The sequence below is a fragment of the Rhinolophus sinicus genome, linkage group LG06, assembly GCF_036562045.2.
Source record: "Rhinolophus sinicus isolate RSC01 linkage group LG06, ASM3656204v1, whole genome shotgun sequence".
Classification (NCBI taxonomy): domain Eukaryota; kingdom Metazoa; phylum Chordata; class Mammalia; order Chiroptera; family Rhinolophidae; genus Rhinolophus; species Rhinolophus sinicus.
Window position 1 is genome coordinate 117,467,136 of NC_133756.1, and position 16,626 is coordinate 117,483,761.

The 16,626-nt window shown below is 38.2% G+C and overlaps 1 protein-coding gene across 16 annotated transcripts in view; it reads right to left on the minus strand.

Moving 5' to 3' along the window:
• Window positions 1-14,392, minus strand: part of EMSY (EMSY transcriptional repressor, BRCA2 interacting) — a 91,359-nt gene extending 76,967 nt beyond the window's left edge. For 5 of the 16 annotated variants that reach the window (XM_074335748.1, XM_074335745.1, XM_019726436.2 and 2 more), the window contains exons 1-5: window positions 14,055-14,391; window positions 12,259-12,367; window positions 6,296-6,395; window positions 4,757-4,831; window positions 3,360-3,401 (exon numbers count right to left, since the gene is read on the minus strand). In XM_074335748.1, coding sequence (XP_074191849.1) covers window positions 3,360-3,401; window positions 4,757-4,831; window positions 6,296-6,395; window positions 12,259-12,328 — 287 coding nt within the window. In that variant the 5' untranslated portion in view covers window positions 12,329-12,367; window positions 14,055-14,391. Of the gene's footprint in view, window positions 1-3,359; window positions 3,402-4,756; window positions 4,832-6,295; window positions 6,396-12,258; window positions 12,368-14,054 lie in introns of all 16 variants that reach the window. The other 11 variants (XM_074335747.1, XM_074335744.1, XM_074335742.1 and 8 more) reach the window with 6 other exon arrangements.
• Between the last annotated feature and the right edge of the window lie 2,234 nt (window positions 14,393-16,626).

Genomic DNA, 16,626 nt, shown 5'->3' on the forward strand with positions numbered 1-16,626 from the left:
CAAACAAATATAACTTTTTAAATTGTAAAAAGTACCCTGAGTGAATAGGTTTATTTTAAGCAAGCAAGATCAAAATTATGAATGATAATCAGAATTCAAGGAATTTCACACACACTTGTGTTCTTATGTATTTTATTCTATAATCTGAATGGATCTGATAATGAATATAATTGAAACTATGAAAAATTTTCCTGTCTTCTAAGTAAATACTGACATTATTTTCATTAGTTTAAATCCAGTAGTGCTAATGAAAACCAGTATTTGTACTAACTTTTAAAACTTAATTTTGTAATTAAACTAGAAAGGTAAAAAGCACTAATAATTTTAAAAATCAGATTTTCCTTAATAATTAAGGATGGAATTCAGTGAACCTTTGCAAAATTATCTAACTGCCTGCATGGCCAGAGGTTCTAAGGCTTTCAAACAAGGGAAACTGAGGCAGTAAACGAGGGAAACTTGAGGGATAGAAGATATATATCACTGCACATGTCACTGGGGATGTGTTATATTATTATGCTTCCTGGAAAAAACCAGACTAGGTCTGAGGACACTGGAGGAAGCCTGCCACTACTTTAATTTTATTTATTTATACCACTCTTCACTCTAAGCATTTGAGGCTACTGAACACTATCCTTACACAGACACTATTCCCAGTTTCTCTACTCTAAACTTCTTGAGCAAATTTTACCCCAAGAATCCAAACGGAGATTGCAATATGAAAAAATAACTGTGTCACTTCTCCTGATGCAGCACCACAAAAGGTAGTTGTGTCACTTCTCCTGACTAATGATTAAGGTTGAGGTTTAAAATTCACGAAGAATCAATCAACCTCTTCACTAAATCAGAAACATTTCTGTACCGTTTTCAAAACCAACGATTCCACAACTCAACCTAGAGTTTAAGACTCTGCATGTCCACCGATTCCTCATGTTTAGAGTACACAACAGCCCTTGTTAGTGGATAGTGGCGTAACGAGAATGATGATGAGGACGGTGGTAAGGATGATAGTTAACATCAATTAATCATTTTCTGTATGTCAGGCATTGTTCTAAACATTTTACATGTATTAACTCATGCAATTCTCTCAAAAGTCCTATGAAATTGGTAACATTATCTTCATTTTACAGATGGGGAAATTGAATCACTGAGCTTTAAATAATTTTCCTAAGGTCATACAGCTACTAAATGTCTCCTGCAACAAGCAAACATGCTACTGAAATTATTTGCCACATTATAAACAGAGAGCATAAAATTTTTCAAACGTGTTTTATGTCTAACTTTCGCCTTTGATTTATACTAATTGGGCACTGTTATTTAACTACTACCGACTGTCACTGAAAGGAACAAGTAAATTACTTTACAATTTGAGAAGGATCTACATTCAGTTCAGAAAGGAATTTCTAGGGGTTGATGAATCCAATTGGGTAACTGTGGGAAATCTGCCAATTCCCTCATGGTAACGGAGTCCTACCTAAAACAAGAGAAAGAGGAGTTCCCCAATAACCCTCACAGATTTTTTATCACATAATCTCCAAGTTGATGCTAGTTTTGAAACGGAATGGTATAAACAAGAGACAGAAAACAGCTACAGCTAATTGTCAAAGGAAAAAATTCTAAAAGCTATTCAGCATTTTCTTGGCTTACTCCTATTCTACTATCATTTTATTAGAATATCACTAGTAAATTTGCTTCGTGAGTTTATAATACAAATAAAATGATGCCTACACTTACCTGGTGCATTGTTTAAATGGTGGCAGAAATTATAAAAGATTAATAATTTGAAACACATGAATATATGCTATTGAAAAGAGAGAATTTGCAGTGCAAAAGACACAACTGCAACTTTCAGAAAGATCTATAAATCTTCCAAATTTCTACTCACGCAAACATGCTCAAACTTTTTTTAAGTGATTGAAAAACTAAACATCATGTTAGAATTAGATCAAAAATTCCTATCTGCTTAGTAATGAAGATGTAAATACGCATTAAGTTACACAAAACATCTAAACTGTTAACAGATTTTTATAAATATCTTACTCCAGGGCTTCTCTGGCATACCTGAGTTATACTAACATGACAAGGGAGGGGGGAACCTTGTTCCAGCCCCTTTTCTAAGAACTCTAACATGACACCAATGAAACTACCTTGGTTGGCCCCTCACACACTTTGGTGTGCAGGGCACTAGTAAGAAATCCTCATCCTCACATACAAACTCACACAGTAACCAGTGACTCTTTGGCTGATGAAGAAGGGGTTAAGAAAACAGTAATTCCAGATAGCCACTTTCCTCTAGAGACAATGCTGGCAAGAGCGGCCCAATTAAAAGCCCTGAAGCCCCTTGACATTCCAGGCTTTAATACTATAATATTCTGCCATGTTTCAAAACTGAATTAGAGTACCAAACTTAATAAATGGTCTGGTGCAGAAATAATAAACATGCATTATGCTTCAAGCCACAAGCAAGGTTTTTCTTTGATCCCAGACACCCCACTCCTTTTGTTTCTACCTTCTTTGTACTCAATCTTCTTGGCTTTCTATTCACCTTTCAACCACATTCCTTCTGGCCTAAGCTGCTGTTTTGAGTGGGGGAGGGAAGTGTGAGGAGAAGGGGAATGCAGTCAGTTCAGACGCATTCCTCCTTGGTTGGAGTTGCTTTTTTCAGACTCTTGACTATGAAACCCTCCTATAGATATTCTTTGAAACTAAGTTCTGTTGCTACCTCTGAGGGAAAGAGGGCAGAGGAGATGGAGAGAATGAGGGATCTAAGCCTTCTTCACCATTCCCACTCACTGATCCCTAGGCTCAACAAGTAAATGTGACATCTGGTCAAACTAAAATCCACAGTATAACATATTAAAACAGGAGTATGAAAACACCTAAGAAGCTTAAAATTATACACTAAACTCTTTCCAAAAAATTAAATTCATGTATTAAAGAAATCAGAAGGAGGGGGGAAAAAGGAATCACAGGCAGATAAAAGTCAACTCTCAATTATCCATGCTAATAGAGGAGGGAAAGGGAGAGGTCAAACAGGTTAAAGAAACCCACATATTATCTAAAAATACTTTGGCAAATACTTGAAAATTCTTCCACCAAGCCTTTTCCAGGACAACTAACAAGTAGTACAATGACTAATTAAAATTTTCGCCTCCTCTCCCTTCCCACCCTCTGACTAGAGGTACTCCCAAGCAGCAAAATAACCACAGTGGGCAGTGTTAGGTGGGGGAGGAAGGGAAAGAAGGAAAAGTAAGGGGCACGGTTAATCTGTACATGGAATATGTGCCCCTGAATAATTGAGAGCTTCAATTTTGAAATAAATACGAGAAAAAGCCTGAAATAATAATAACCTATTTGCATACCTGTAACTTGGTCTTTCACCCAAATATAAGGATAAATTCATTCTTTAAAGGGGAAAAAAGGAAAAGGAGACTAAATAAATGTTATCCTTTAAGTATGAAACTGATGCATCAACTTACAACTAATTGCCCCACACAATATTGTTCCAATGCTTTTAAGGTACTAAGTTTGTATCTAAGTGCCTCTGAATGCAAGCTATTGTTTACTATTTTATTATCTAGCACACAAGTTTCCTATTACCAGTTCTCAAATTTGAATCTAGGCTCAGTTATTATTTTTAGAGCATCCCAATTTAAAAGTTTATGGTAAATTAAAGAAGGAACACAATATTTGGATGTTTCAACCATTTTGGTCTGATAACTAAATACTTAATGTCTCTAATGGAAAATTTCCAAATTTCTACAATACATACGTACCTACCACTGAAAAAAATCTCAAAATTCAAATAGCTAAACTTTCAAACTATGCAGTTAAAAAAGGCAGTACCCCATTTTATAGGTTAAGTAAATGAGGAACAGTCAAGCAGAACACAAAGCTAATGGATCTTCAGGGTCAATACAAATACTGTCATTTATTTTAAATGCACTATTTATCACATTATGAAAATATATTGAGTTTTTTCCTTTATTTTATTTCACATTAAAACATAAAAATAAACAAATGAATTATACTATATCTTATTTTATGAAATGTTCCTATCATCTTGCATTAACATTTATAGGATAATTTCTGTTCCTCTATTCTTCATGAGGCACTGTCTCCATACATCCTATAATGCTTAGCTTGATCCCTGCCCTTAGCCCTCCACCTCCCTCCACCCCATCTGTCAAATAGTTATAATGATCTGAAAACAATTTGATAAAACTCCTTTATTAGTTTATTTTGTTGGCTTTTTAAAGTAAAGTAAGATATACTGTATTCATGTTTCTTAAAAGCAGAACATGTATTTTATAATCCTTTTTGTGAATCTCAAAACACATGAAATACTAGAGTTGGTTACCAAAAACTTTATAACGCCTATTTATAAAGCAATATATACATCAAATACCATTACAAAGAACCTCTAAAGGGCTATCAAATTTGGGGAGCACACTACTTTGTTATTGAACTTTGCTTCAAGTAAGTGAATCATCTCATCTGCTAAACTGTGGTGGCCGTTAGTTATATAGAGATTACATTGTAACGGGATTTGACCTGAGTACTTAGAGCTTGCCTAACCAAAGGCAAAAACATAACCAACTGAATAAACAATTAACACCATTATGGTCAGGATCCCTGAGTACAGACATATTACTATTAAGATAAAAGACTCAGGAATCTGCTACACAATAGGAAGACTGTTTCAAAACTATGTTATACTACGTCATAAAAATCAGGGGTGGTATGACTAATGGCTTACTTATGTGCAATTGTTGTTAACCGTTCATCGTTTACTGCTCTCCGAACTTCAGCACGGTGGCGTTCTGTTGAGATGCTATGAAAAAAAATAGCCATTATAGAACTCTGCCAAGCAGGCAGCTCTTTTCTATATTTTATTAATGTTTAAGTCAACATTTTGCTAGGGGGAGGGAGGACAGGATTGATTTGTGAAAAGATATAGATGGGGCCTAACATATATATATATCTTCAAATGCTTGATTTAATTAGTCATAGAAAAAGATTCATACTGATCCTATGTAACTGCAGAGAGAATTAGCGGCAAATTAGAAATCACAGGAAAACAAGTCATTAGCTCCAAAACTCAGAAATGTCAGACCATGTTCAAGATTAGCAAAGGTTCCTGTTATCTAAATATGCAAAAACCCACTGAATGACCCCTAATTGTGGTTACTGAGAAAAGGATTTTGGCACTCAGCAGAAAGTCTTCTGAAGTCCTTTCTAACGCTTAATAGTTTATAATTTTATGTTCAAAGATTATAACAAAGAAATAAAAGCGGAAAGATAATCTGTTTCCTGTAGCTATATGCTATGAAACTTAACACCAGGATATTATTCCTTTATTACTTCACACTTCAGCTGTGTGTCTTCTACAGTGTATCATGTTACCACTATGGTAAAAATGTGCTTATGTTGATCCTGATTAAATATACATAAAGTTAATATTAACTGAAAAAAAGGCTACACCCATTCCATCCATAAGTACTCAATAAAATAAATACCACACGTCAAATTGTAATCTTTACTGCTGCTTAAGCTAAATTTAAAATCATGAACTAAAATAAAATTTAAGGGGCTAGAACACAGAATTTATGAAGCAGTATAAACAACACACAAAAAATATAAATCGTTAAATATGAAGACAATAAGACTGAGGATTTGGCTTAATAATGTCCCTATATTAATGTTAATCAAATATAAGAAAAGCTTCTTCCCTATTTATACTTAAAAAAGAATAGAACAAAATGATTTTAAATGTAGAAAGGAAATTTTAGTTACAACATTTTCTGAGAAAGCTCAAGATGTTAGAATGGATCAATCAAAGTATCATAGAACCCCTTTCACGATAATTTTTTAATGGATTCAAGTGCCACTCTAGTGAGAAGCTGAAGGGATAAACTATCCTTAAGGCAATGACTATATAATAACCACCCATTTCTACATCTTCCTATTACCTCCTTCTTCTCCCCCCAAAAATGTCACTGGGCCACTCTAGATCTTCATATCTGGTTGCTGCCAGCTCTTTCTTCTTTCACCCATGTCAAAAATAACTCCCTTTCCTAGGTGGCCCAAGCCTAAAATAACCTGCCTTAAACCCTTTCTGATTATATTACAGAATAAATGGTAAATTACATAATTTTCTGTAACAAAGCACACAACTCAGATGGGATCTTTAAGCACTAACAAATTGAATAGCTGTCTTCAACTTGAGTGTGAAAAGTATATCTAAACCTCTCAAAATGAAATGTCTAATGTCTCATAAACTTTTATGATAATTTACCTAAGAACTTTTGAGAGTTCTCCAAGAAGATCTTTCTTTTCCTTGGTGAGATCCCCCTGTGCCCGAAGTGCACTGATAACTCCAGCATATGCCTCCAATTCTAGAAGAAGAAAATTATTTTATCAAGAAAGGCCTTCAATATTTTAATACTGTGGCTATATATAGTGAAACTTCAGGGCAAGAAACCTAAAAATCACTATACAAATATTTTTTTAAATTCCTCTCAAAAATTTTATCTAACAACAGATTAAAATGTCTTTTTAAATTTTATGTCATTTTCTGTTTATTGCCTCAAGAAGTCACATGTAAAATGTATAGTAGAAAAATCTAACAGTAAATATTTTGTCTCACACATTATCACTGAAGAACATTTAACTCAAATGCTACCAACAACTGGAAACAGGCTTTAAGTGATGTAATAAGGCTGATAAAAGGAGTTGTTAGCATTACTGAAAGGTACATTCCCTAACCAATCCTTGACATAATTCCTTAGGCCTACTTAAGAATTCCAACTATATTCCACCTCCCTCCTAGGTAGTTGCGAGTACTAAATACTGTGCAACTGAGAAACCACTGAAACAAGAATGAAATGAACAGATTCTGATTCTAGCACTGCCACTTACTAGTTGTGTGACCTTGGGCAAGTCCTTTCTCATCTCTGAGCCTCAGTTTACCTGGAAGAGACTTTGAAGGTACCTTCCATATCTAAAATCCTCTGCATCTATAAAAACCACCATCAAAATGACCAAGGCAGATTAGGGAACATGCATTGTTCTTACAGCATCCAGGACTTAAAATACTGAACCCTAATGCCAGACAGCTTCATTTCACTCTTTCCATAGCAACAACCATTATGAAATGAAACTGGTGATACCTAGTACTGTTTAAAATATGAAACCAAAAAGTCGCCAACGGCTCCCAATGAACTATGCCTGACTCCCAGTGTACTTCTCATGTACTACCTTTGTATATATACCATTTCCCCAAAAATAAGACCTAGCCAGACCATCAGCTCTAATGCGTCTTTTGGAGGAAAAATTAATATAAGACCGGGTCTTATAGTAAAGTAAGACTCAGTCTTATATTATATAAGACCCGGTTATATTATATAAGACCCGGTCTTATATTATAATAAAATAAGACCGGGTCTTATATTAATATTTCCTCCAAAAGACACACTAGAGCTGATTGTCCGGTAGGTCTTATTTTTGGGGAAACACGGTAGTCCCCTTCTACACTGACTCTGGGCTTAGCATGTGACTTGCTTTGCCACATGAAACATCAGCATACATGATATAAACAGACAAGCACTTGCACACAGGGCCTTGCTCTTTTGAAACCCTGAAATCACCAAACTGTGAAAAAGCCCAGGATGAAAGGCCACATGAAACAGAGGCCCAGCAATCTCAGCTGAGCCCAGTCAACCGGATAAGCTACCAGCTGAATATAGACACATGAGAGAGCTCAGGCGAGACCAGCAACATAGATGGAATCATGAGAAATAATAAAACAGTTGTTGTTTTAAACCATTAACACTGTGAGACAGGTGTATCTGAGTGAAAAAAAAAAAAAGGGAAATAAGTGTCCAGACTCTAGTTATCTTCTCACTCGATTCAAATTGCTACCAGTATTTGCTACTTGCCAATGTCTGACACACAACAGACCATCCAGTTAGCCAAACAATGAAGTCAAGGATACCTGCACCCTAGGTACTACATCAATAATAAACTAGTAGCCTCATTCATATTATTCACAGTTCTGTCAAAAAAAAAAAACATATAGAAAAGTGAGCTGACTATATTAAATAGAAATGTCTAGTCCAACTGAATTATCCCACATGTAAACACCCTGCATGTCTAATCTGGATACTATAAAATGTAGATGTTTCACGTGGGTCTCTCTGGAAGGACAAAGCTCTGCTGCTCTGAATACTGAAGGAAATACCATATTTTGCCGTGTATGACGAGCTCTCGTGTATAATACACACCCACGTTTTTGGCCCAAACTTTCAGGAAAAATAAAATCTTTCATTTTCATTTTTTTAATTCATATTTTTATTTGTTTACATTTAGGTACTCGTTTTTTGTATTATAAAGGAATTTTAGCACTTATTTTTAAACATTATGGCATAAGAAATGTTATGTAACAAATAATTACAAAACAAGAACAGATACAAGGTACAAGAGATTTTATGTATTGGTAACAAATTTACAATATTTACACATAAGAGAAGGCCAAGAACTCTTCATCGTTGCAAGTTTGTCATAAGTTCAAGAAAACCGATTATTGTATTCCAGGGTATTATTTTGCATACAGATATCGTTATTGATTTCTAGAGTTACACTTTTAACTCATAAGCATCAATAAAAGAATCAAAAACATTTACATAGACACAGAATTAGTACTACCCATGTATAATGCACATCCTTATCTTTCCCTCACAAATTTAGGCAAAAAAAGTGTGCATTATACACAGCAAAATATGGTACTTAGTTCCAGGAAATAATATCTGAGCTACTATCACGAACCAAAATAGAGTTCAGAAACGCGCTGGAGATAACCAACTAACAAATCACTATACTCTAAATGTTTATGCCCCATTTATGAAATATTTTAGTCCTATCGAGTCCTGTTATGAAGGCAAGCATACCTGCATCCTAGGTTTATAATAAATGGTATGCTAAATCCTGCCCTCAAGGAGTGAACTCTAGAATAAAGCTACAGTGAAACAAGTCATCAGGCAATTATAAGACAGTGTACAATATAGCGGTAAAGGTACAGAGGAAAAACACATCTAGTCTGGAAGCATAAGCTTTAACCAGAACGAGAACTGTGCTCCAGGCAGGAAAGGAAACAAAAGGCAAATGTGCAAAAAGGAATAGAAAAGACAAGAGCAGACAATAATTCATACAGACATCAAACTTCCAGTAACGGTCAGTGACTATGCTGAGAGTTTACACTAGAGGAAGTAAAAATATGCCTGTACTTGGATAGTCACTAATTCAAACCAAATATTACTTGAACATCACTACTACAAGGTACCATGGAGAATATTTATATGAACAAAACAAAGTCCCTACGCTCAAGGGGATTCAAATCCAACAAGGGATGCATGTAAGGGAATAGCAAAGGATAAAAATGGAAAAGTGGTTGGCTGCCAGATTACGAAAAGCCTCTAATTCCAGTCTAAAAAAGTTTTTATTTGATAGGGCTCAGTAATTTACTGAAGGTGGAAGGAACAGCAGAAAGAAAGGAATGAGGTTTTGTAGGTTGCAAGATATTTAGGAGAATGTCAGTATCATCAAATGAAATGGAGAGGTCAGAGAGAGGAAGTGAGTGGAGGAAAAAAAAAAAGAAGTTCACTTTTAGCCTTTGGAATTTACAGTGATCAAGACACTATTTCAAAAAAACAAAAGTGAAATTAACCAACAAAATGCAACAAAGATTTTTGACATTTCAAGTCCCACTTCAAGTCTGATTAAAAAGTCATGCACAAAAGAGGTGGCAATCTCAACACAAAACTGGGACTCAGAACAGTTACCATAGCTACACAATCCAAGGCACTTCCTCCCCTTCTCCAAAAATTCACTCATTATAAATAACCTTTAATAGATTCCCAACCTCCTTCACATTTGATTTCCATTTTGATGAGTATCCTCAGATCCTGACAAATATTAATTCCTGATGTTATTTTGGTGCCATTCTATTAGTGTTAATTCTAATGACACATAAGGTATACTGAAATAAACACATGCAAACACCACAAAAAAACAAAAGATTTACCAAACCCTTTTTAATAAAGTCCTCAACCTATTCCATTTCAACAAATCAGCTATTCAATTATACTACAGTCCATAAAGCCCCACGTCAGAGTCACAGCTCAGGACCAGCCATAAAAAAACAGGGTAGGAGAGAGGCAAGATAAAAGGAAGCGTTTAACTATGACCGGTATGTTCAGTATATCATAAAGAAATTCTCTATTCCAGTTTCTTTATACTTAAGTAAAATCTAAATGTTTAGCATCTTATCACACAATGTTTTATAACTATTTTTAAAAGGACAAAGCTAATTCTTCAAATATTTTAAGCTAATTCTTAAATACAGTACCTTTTCTAAACTTCGAACCTAGAGCTAATGTTTGAAGGCAATTCAAAGGTTTCATTGTTATGATAATCAGCCAATGGGTGGGGAGGAAGTCTTTCTGCAAATCACTATCAAGGCTCACCTCCCAAAGTGAAGGGTCACTGAAGATGACATTACCCTGTAGGAAGGCTGTTTTCTTTTGTATAGCAGCAGCTCTCCAGCACCACTACCCACACAGCTCTGACTAAAATTAACGATAAATTTGGACCTCAAGCTTACCATTTTTATACTAACATAATCTCTTGATTCAAGGCCCCAAAAGCCCAGAAACCTTAATTTATCTACTGAAGTTGTGATCTGGTCCTCCTTAATTATTTCAGCTGTGAAATAAATACAAGCCCAGCTTTACAGTTGGTAGCTAGCAAGTTATAGCAATTGCATGTAAGTGTGTAGAAAAACCATCCCCAAATTAGTACTAAAAGTTTGGATAGAAGGTTAAAGGGGAAAAAAAATATGGGAATAATTGACCAAAAAAAAAAAAAATCTCTCTAGTTGTGGTAAAATACAGTACTAAGAAGTAGTTTAAAACAGAGAAATCCTCATTGTAGCATGATGGGAAATAAAAACGGCAAAGGTTATTAGCAAACAGGACTGGAGCAGCTATGACCAAATTTATACAAAGGAAATTCCAACAAGCATTTCCTTTGAAATGTTTCATCTGCAAAAAATAAACTGTCTGAAAGCAACTGCTTTAAAACACTATGCACTGAGATATCAGGCACTGTGATAGGCCCTTTTTATATACAGTTAATCCACATAACAAACTTATGAGGCAGATATTGTTATCCTTTCTTTACAAAAGTGTTGACAGATTTAGGGAGATTGAATAATTTGTCCTTGATCACGTGGGTCATTAGTAACAGAACCAAGATCCCAGGTCTATTTGAATTCAAGACCTACACTTTCCCCTTCAAAATCAGAGACACAATGATTCATATCCACTGCCAAAACATTTAATGTTCTTTTCAAATTATTTTTTCATTTACTGAGCACCTACTATGTGCTAACCTGAGATTACAGTGATAAATAAGACAAGATCCTTCTTGGACCGTACAGTTTAAGGCAACATTTCTCAACCGAGGATCGTCATCTGAACCACAGAATACAGAAAATGATTTGAGTAACTCAATTTTCCCAAGGATGGTACATAACTAATATCATTCTAGATGCGTGAGAAGTTAGTTCATTACATAAAACAGATGCCTTAGCATCAAGGCCTTAATTCTCTCCCTAAATGCTAAATAAGAAAGGCTGCTCCAAAGGAAAAGAAACACAAAATAATTCATTACAAGCGGAAAAGGTGTTTGATTACTGAGAGTCAAATATAATTTGGGAAAATCAGCATAGCTTATATTAACTTAGAATTCAAAACCAATATGTAATTCATACATACATTCATGAAGGTTAAAAGTTTGCTTAAGTGAGACAAGAATTATGTTCTCTGGGTTGAAATCCTGACTCCATGCCTTACTATCAGCATTACCTTGGGTTCTAAGCTTCAGTTTTGTCATCTATAAAATGGGGACAAAAAAGAGAAAAATACCTACCTTTTCAGTTTGAGCGACGATTAAATGAAATATTGAATGTAAAGAACTCAGAATAGCCCAGATCCCTCAACAACTCTTAGTTGCTATGATTATTATTATAATTCATGCACCTACTATATTCAAAGCACTATGCTAGGCACTGGGGAAATAACAATGAGTAAGGTGGGAACTATACCTCTAAAGAATTTCTAATGAATGCAAACAGCCGTGGTCCAAATAGAAAGAGAAAAGTATCACAGAAAGGCATCAAAACATAAAAAATGAAAATCATACCCAATTTTCGAAGAATTCTTTTGCATTCATCCCTGCTGAGATCCAAAAGGGTTGGCCACACAACAGGCATTGCTGCTTCTTTTTGGTAGCCCCAAAGAGCTTGTCTTCACTACCAAAACGAAAAACAAAAAATCGAATTACCAAAGTACATTCAAAAGGCCACTCACCTGGAGATCCACTCTCTGAGAAGTCAAACCAATAAGACTATCTCACAATCCTATTTCACCACATTTTCCGACTTCTCACAAATGAAGAACTAAACAACCATTTGGGAGCTTACTATTCCAGCCTATGACAGTGGAGAAAGCACAGGCTAAAGAGTCATACACCTCTAGATTCTCGTTCCAGCTTTCTACTGACTGACTGTGTGATCCTGGGAAAATTGGCCTATCTGAGCATATGTTTTACACATCTGTAAAGCATAGGTATTATCACCCAGCTTGTCATAAGGATTAAAGAACAGTGTATGTGAAGTTCTTATAGTCGCTGGCACGTTGTTTAATAAACGGGCGCTACTACCTGCAGAACCTTGGGTGAGTCTGCTTTTTCACTTATGAGTTACATGAGATAAAATATGGAAAGCTCCTAGCACGATATGTGGGTTAATGGAACTTAAAGAGCTTTCTCAAGCCTTAACAATTTGAGATGAATTTACACCCTGTAGTCTTGAAACAACCATGGACCAAAAGTTTGGATGTCAGGAACTTACTTGGTAACGGGAATTCCCTGATCTAGAGAATAAAAAGACAAAAGCCATGGGCGCTTGCACAATACCTGCTTAGCACACAGTAGATCTGCTGTAAATATTTGTTAAATAAAAGATTGGGAAGAGTGAAATGAATGAAGGAATGAGTGAGTGAACGAAGGAATGAATGAGCGACCTCATTGGTCTAGAAGTCAGGCACAGAACCGTAATAACTGCTATATCCCGTTCCAGGCGCTGGGGCTGCTAACTCCCAACTCCACGCCTGGAGTTGAACTCCCCCTCCCCCTACTTCCCATAGTCCCCTCAGCTAAGAACCAACCCAGAGCAAGGAGAACTGGACTGCGCGCCCCAGCCGGCAGGATGACATAAAGAAAAGGGGTGGGGAGGAAGAAGAGGGGCAGAGCCAAAGGAATCCGCTCCCTCCACAAGCCAGTCCCCGCCTCCCGACAGGATCTTGGAGGCGGCCGGCGACCGCCGGAATCAAGCACCACGTCACAGCATCCCGAAGCGTCCCCGCTAGCGGACCCCACCGCGGGGCCACATCGCACTGGAAAATCTGGGCAGCAGTTGCTGGAGCCCGGTCCGGGAACCGGGATCTTGTATAATCCTTGCCCCACTCATGTGTCAAGAAGGCAAGCCCGCCCCGCCCCTTCCCCAAACACGCACTCTCGCAGCACCACAACACAGCAGCCAGCCCATCTTCCTCACCGTTGCCGCTCGGCGCCAGCCCCAATGTCAAGCCCACGACCCAAGCCCTTCGCGACCAGTAACTGGAATCAGGGGCTCCGGCCAGGATCAGCGCCTCACTCCCTCCTCTGCGGAGAGGACAACGGAGAGAGGGTAGGCGCGCGGACAGCCAAGCAGATGACTGAGACTCACCGGGAGGCTCCCAGAACTGGACCCCCGAGATCCCATCACGGGGCCTGCCAGAGTCCCCCTCAGCACACCTCGGGAGCCCAACGATCCCGTTAGGAGACAACGGAGGATGGGGCTGGGCGCCCCAAGCCGGGCTCCAAATGCTTGGCCCGGCGCTCCTCCAGCCTGGTTAATCTGCCAGCTCTGCCCAGTACCCTGTCTGAGAGTCACCCACCTGCCCGGCCTTTCGTGGCTCATCTAAAAGGCTCCTCCGCCAAGACTAGGGGACACCAGGAATTGGGTTTGTTTGCGGTGCCTCAGAAGGGGCAAGATGGCGACAGGTATCAGAGCGCAGGCGCAGCTGCGCGCTGCCAGTCGGGAGATGTAGTTCGCCTTTCCCGCCTTTCGGAGATCGGACAGCAGAAGGCCTCCATTCTCCTTGTCCCTCTTTTCCTCCGCGTTTTGAAAGGAAACGAGAGACATCGCGTGGGGTGCTGGGAGTTGTGGTCGGAACCCAAACTCTCTTCTTTCACTCTAGGTCGGCTGTCGCACGCGCAAGGAAGACTGGGATTGTAGTTTCCTTGGCTTCTCATACCCTCCTCTCAGGCTTCGCGCGCCTCGCCTCCAGCTGCCGTCTCCCAGCCAATCGGCTGCGCTCTCAGTTACGTGTGGCGTCATACGTAGTGATCAAAATGGCGTCGGTAGCTGGATCCGAAGCTTTGCGGCGGCCTTTATTCAAGGCGAGATTAGGGAAGGTAGGGAAGCAGCTTCGTCCCTGAAGCGACGTGGAGGATTAGGATCGGATTTCCCAGAGTCATGGGAGCAGTTATCAGCGGTTTCCAATGCTCCAAACTCAACTCGAGGAGAGAGTTTGCGCAACGAGAACCGACATAGTGGACATCGCAGTTGCCTTTATCCGGTCTGGAGGTTGAGGAGTCGCAGAGAAGGGGAACCTGAGTGTCCCCGACTTCGGGTTTCTCCACGTGTGAAGTGGAAATAATAGTGATATCTCGTGCTATATCTGTCAAAGGCAAGAAGGAAAAGGGATTTATTTGAGGCCCTACGACGTGGTACGTTCACCCTTCAGCCCTTGTACTTAATCACAGAACAATTGTGTTGAAAGTATTGTTGCCCCTGTTTTACAGATGAGAAAAGGGGCCCAATAACTAGTTACTTGCGGCTATAAAATCGAAGCCAGTGCCTGGTATTCTTGAAGATTCAAATTGTGTGATTGCCCTCCCTCTTAAATTTTGTACTCTTAGGAAATTGGATCTGGTAAAAATGCGCATGTCAGAAGTGGTTTTTAATATGCTTTCTTGAAAAAGTGGGGTTGATATTACCCTTTGGGGAAGTTGTGATGCACGACGTAGGAAAAAATTATTTGTAAATTGTAGACCACCACAAAAACATGTGGAACTTCATGTTCTTGAATGGAGCTGTAGATTAGGAAGAGAGAATAAATAACAGCATTTAAGTTTCCTACTATTGCCCTTTAGTTGAAAATACTCCTTGAGGTCCAGGAAAATTGTTACTGTAAAGACCCAAGCCTGCCTCTTCAGAAAGTCATGAAATGGGACAGATAATCGCCAGGCTCTCCCTCCATTCCCTCCCTGATCTTCCAAAACATTCTCTTCCATCTATTTCCCACTGAATTGAGGTACTACCTGTTTGGGGGCCAATTACTTAACTCTTGGAAAGATGGTAAATGAAACTTTAATAGAAGATTTTGTAGTTTAACATACATTCTTTTATTTGAGCCTCACAGCATCTCAGTGAGGCAGGTACCATTAAGATTCCTACTACAATGAATGGGAAAAACATATTCAAGAACTTACCCAATTTCACAAAGCTAGGAATTGAAGGGAGCTGGGCTTTATAACCCTAGGTCTTCTGACTTCCAAGTGTTGGAGTAGAAATAGAAAGACAAACTGTTTATAAAATTGATCCTGACCATAATAAGTAGCATGTGAGTCAAGAATTATTATGTGCTTACTAGGTGCCAGTACTTTTCTGAACATTTTCACATCTTAATTTAGTGCTTAAAATAACTTTATTAGTTAGAAACTAATCTAATTACAAATGAGGAAATTGAGGCACAGAAAGGACATTAAATAGCTTGCCTAAAGTCACACCTAAGTAAATGGTAGGTAAACCCAGGATTTAAACCCAAGAAGCTTCGCACCAGAGTCTATTCTAGACCAGTGGTTCTCAAACTTCAATGTTCAATAGGAACTGTTTGAGGATCTTGTTAAAATGCACAGTTAGATTGAGTAGGTCTGGATAGGGCCTGAAATCCTGCATTTCTAACAAGTTTCAAGTGATGTTGATGCTCAGGCATCAATTGCGTCTAATCTACCACACACCCTCCCTTTCCTCCTAGCCATATTTGTCTTGTAGCCAGAAACTGCCTTCCCCATGCTGCCTCTGATACCTCCGTATTACCAGAATTTCCCAACGTTAAATTCTCTTCCTTAAAGATCAGAATCAAACTTTACCCTTAAGAAGCTGTCCTGCCCGTACCTTTCCCTCTAGGATGAGATGGACATTCCCACCTCTGCACCTACACCACTCACCACACATCTTGTTACAGAACTCAGAACATTGATACAAGGTCATTTGAAAGTTACCCTGACTAGACAATGAGGTCTTCAAGGAGAGAGACCAGGTATGTGCCCTGTAGTGCCGAGCATATAAGAATAATAGCTAATACTTATCCAGGGCTTTATTCCAGATGCTATTATATATATTAACTTATTTAATCTCCACAGTAACTTCATCAGATATAGTATTGCGATTTTATGGGTGAA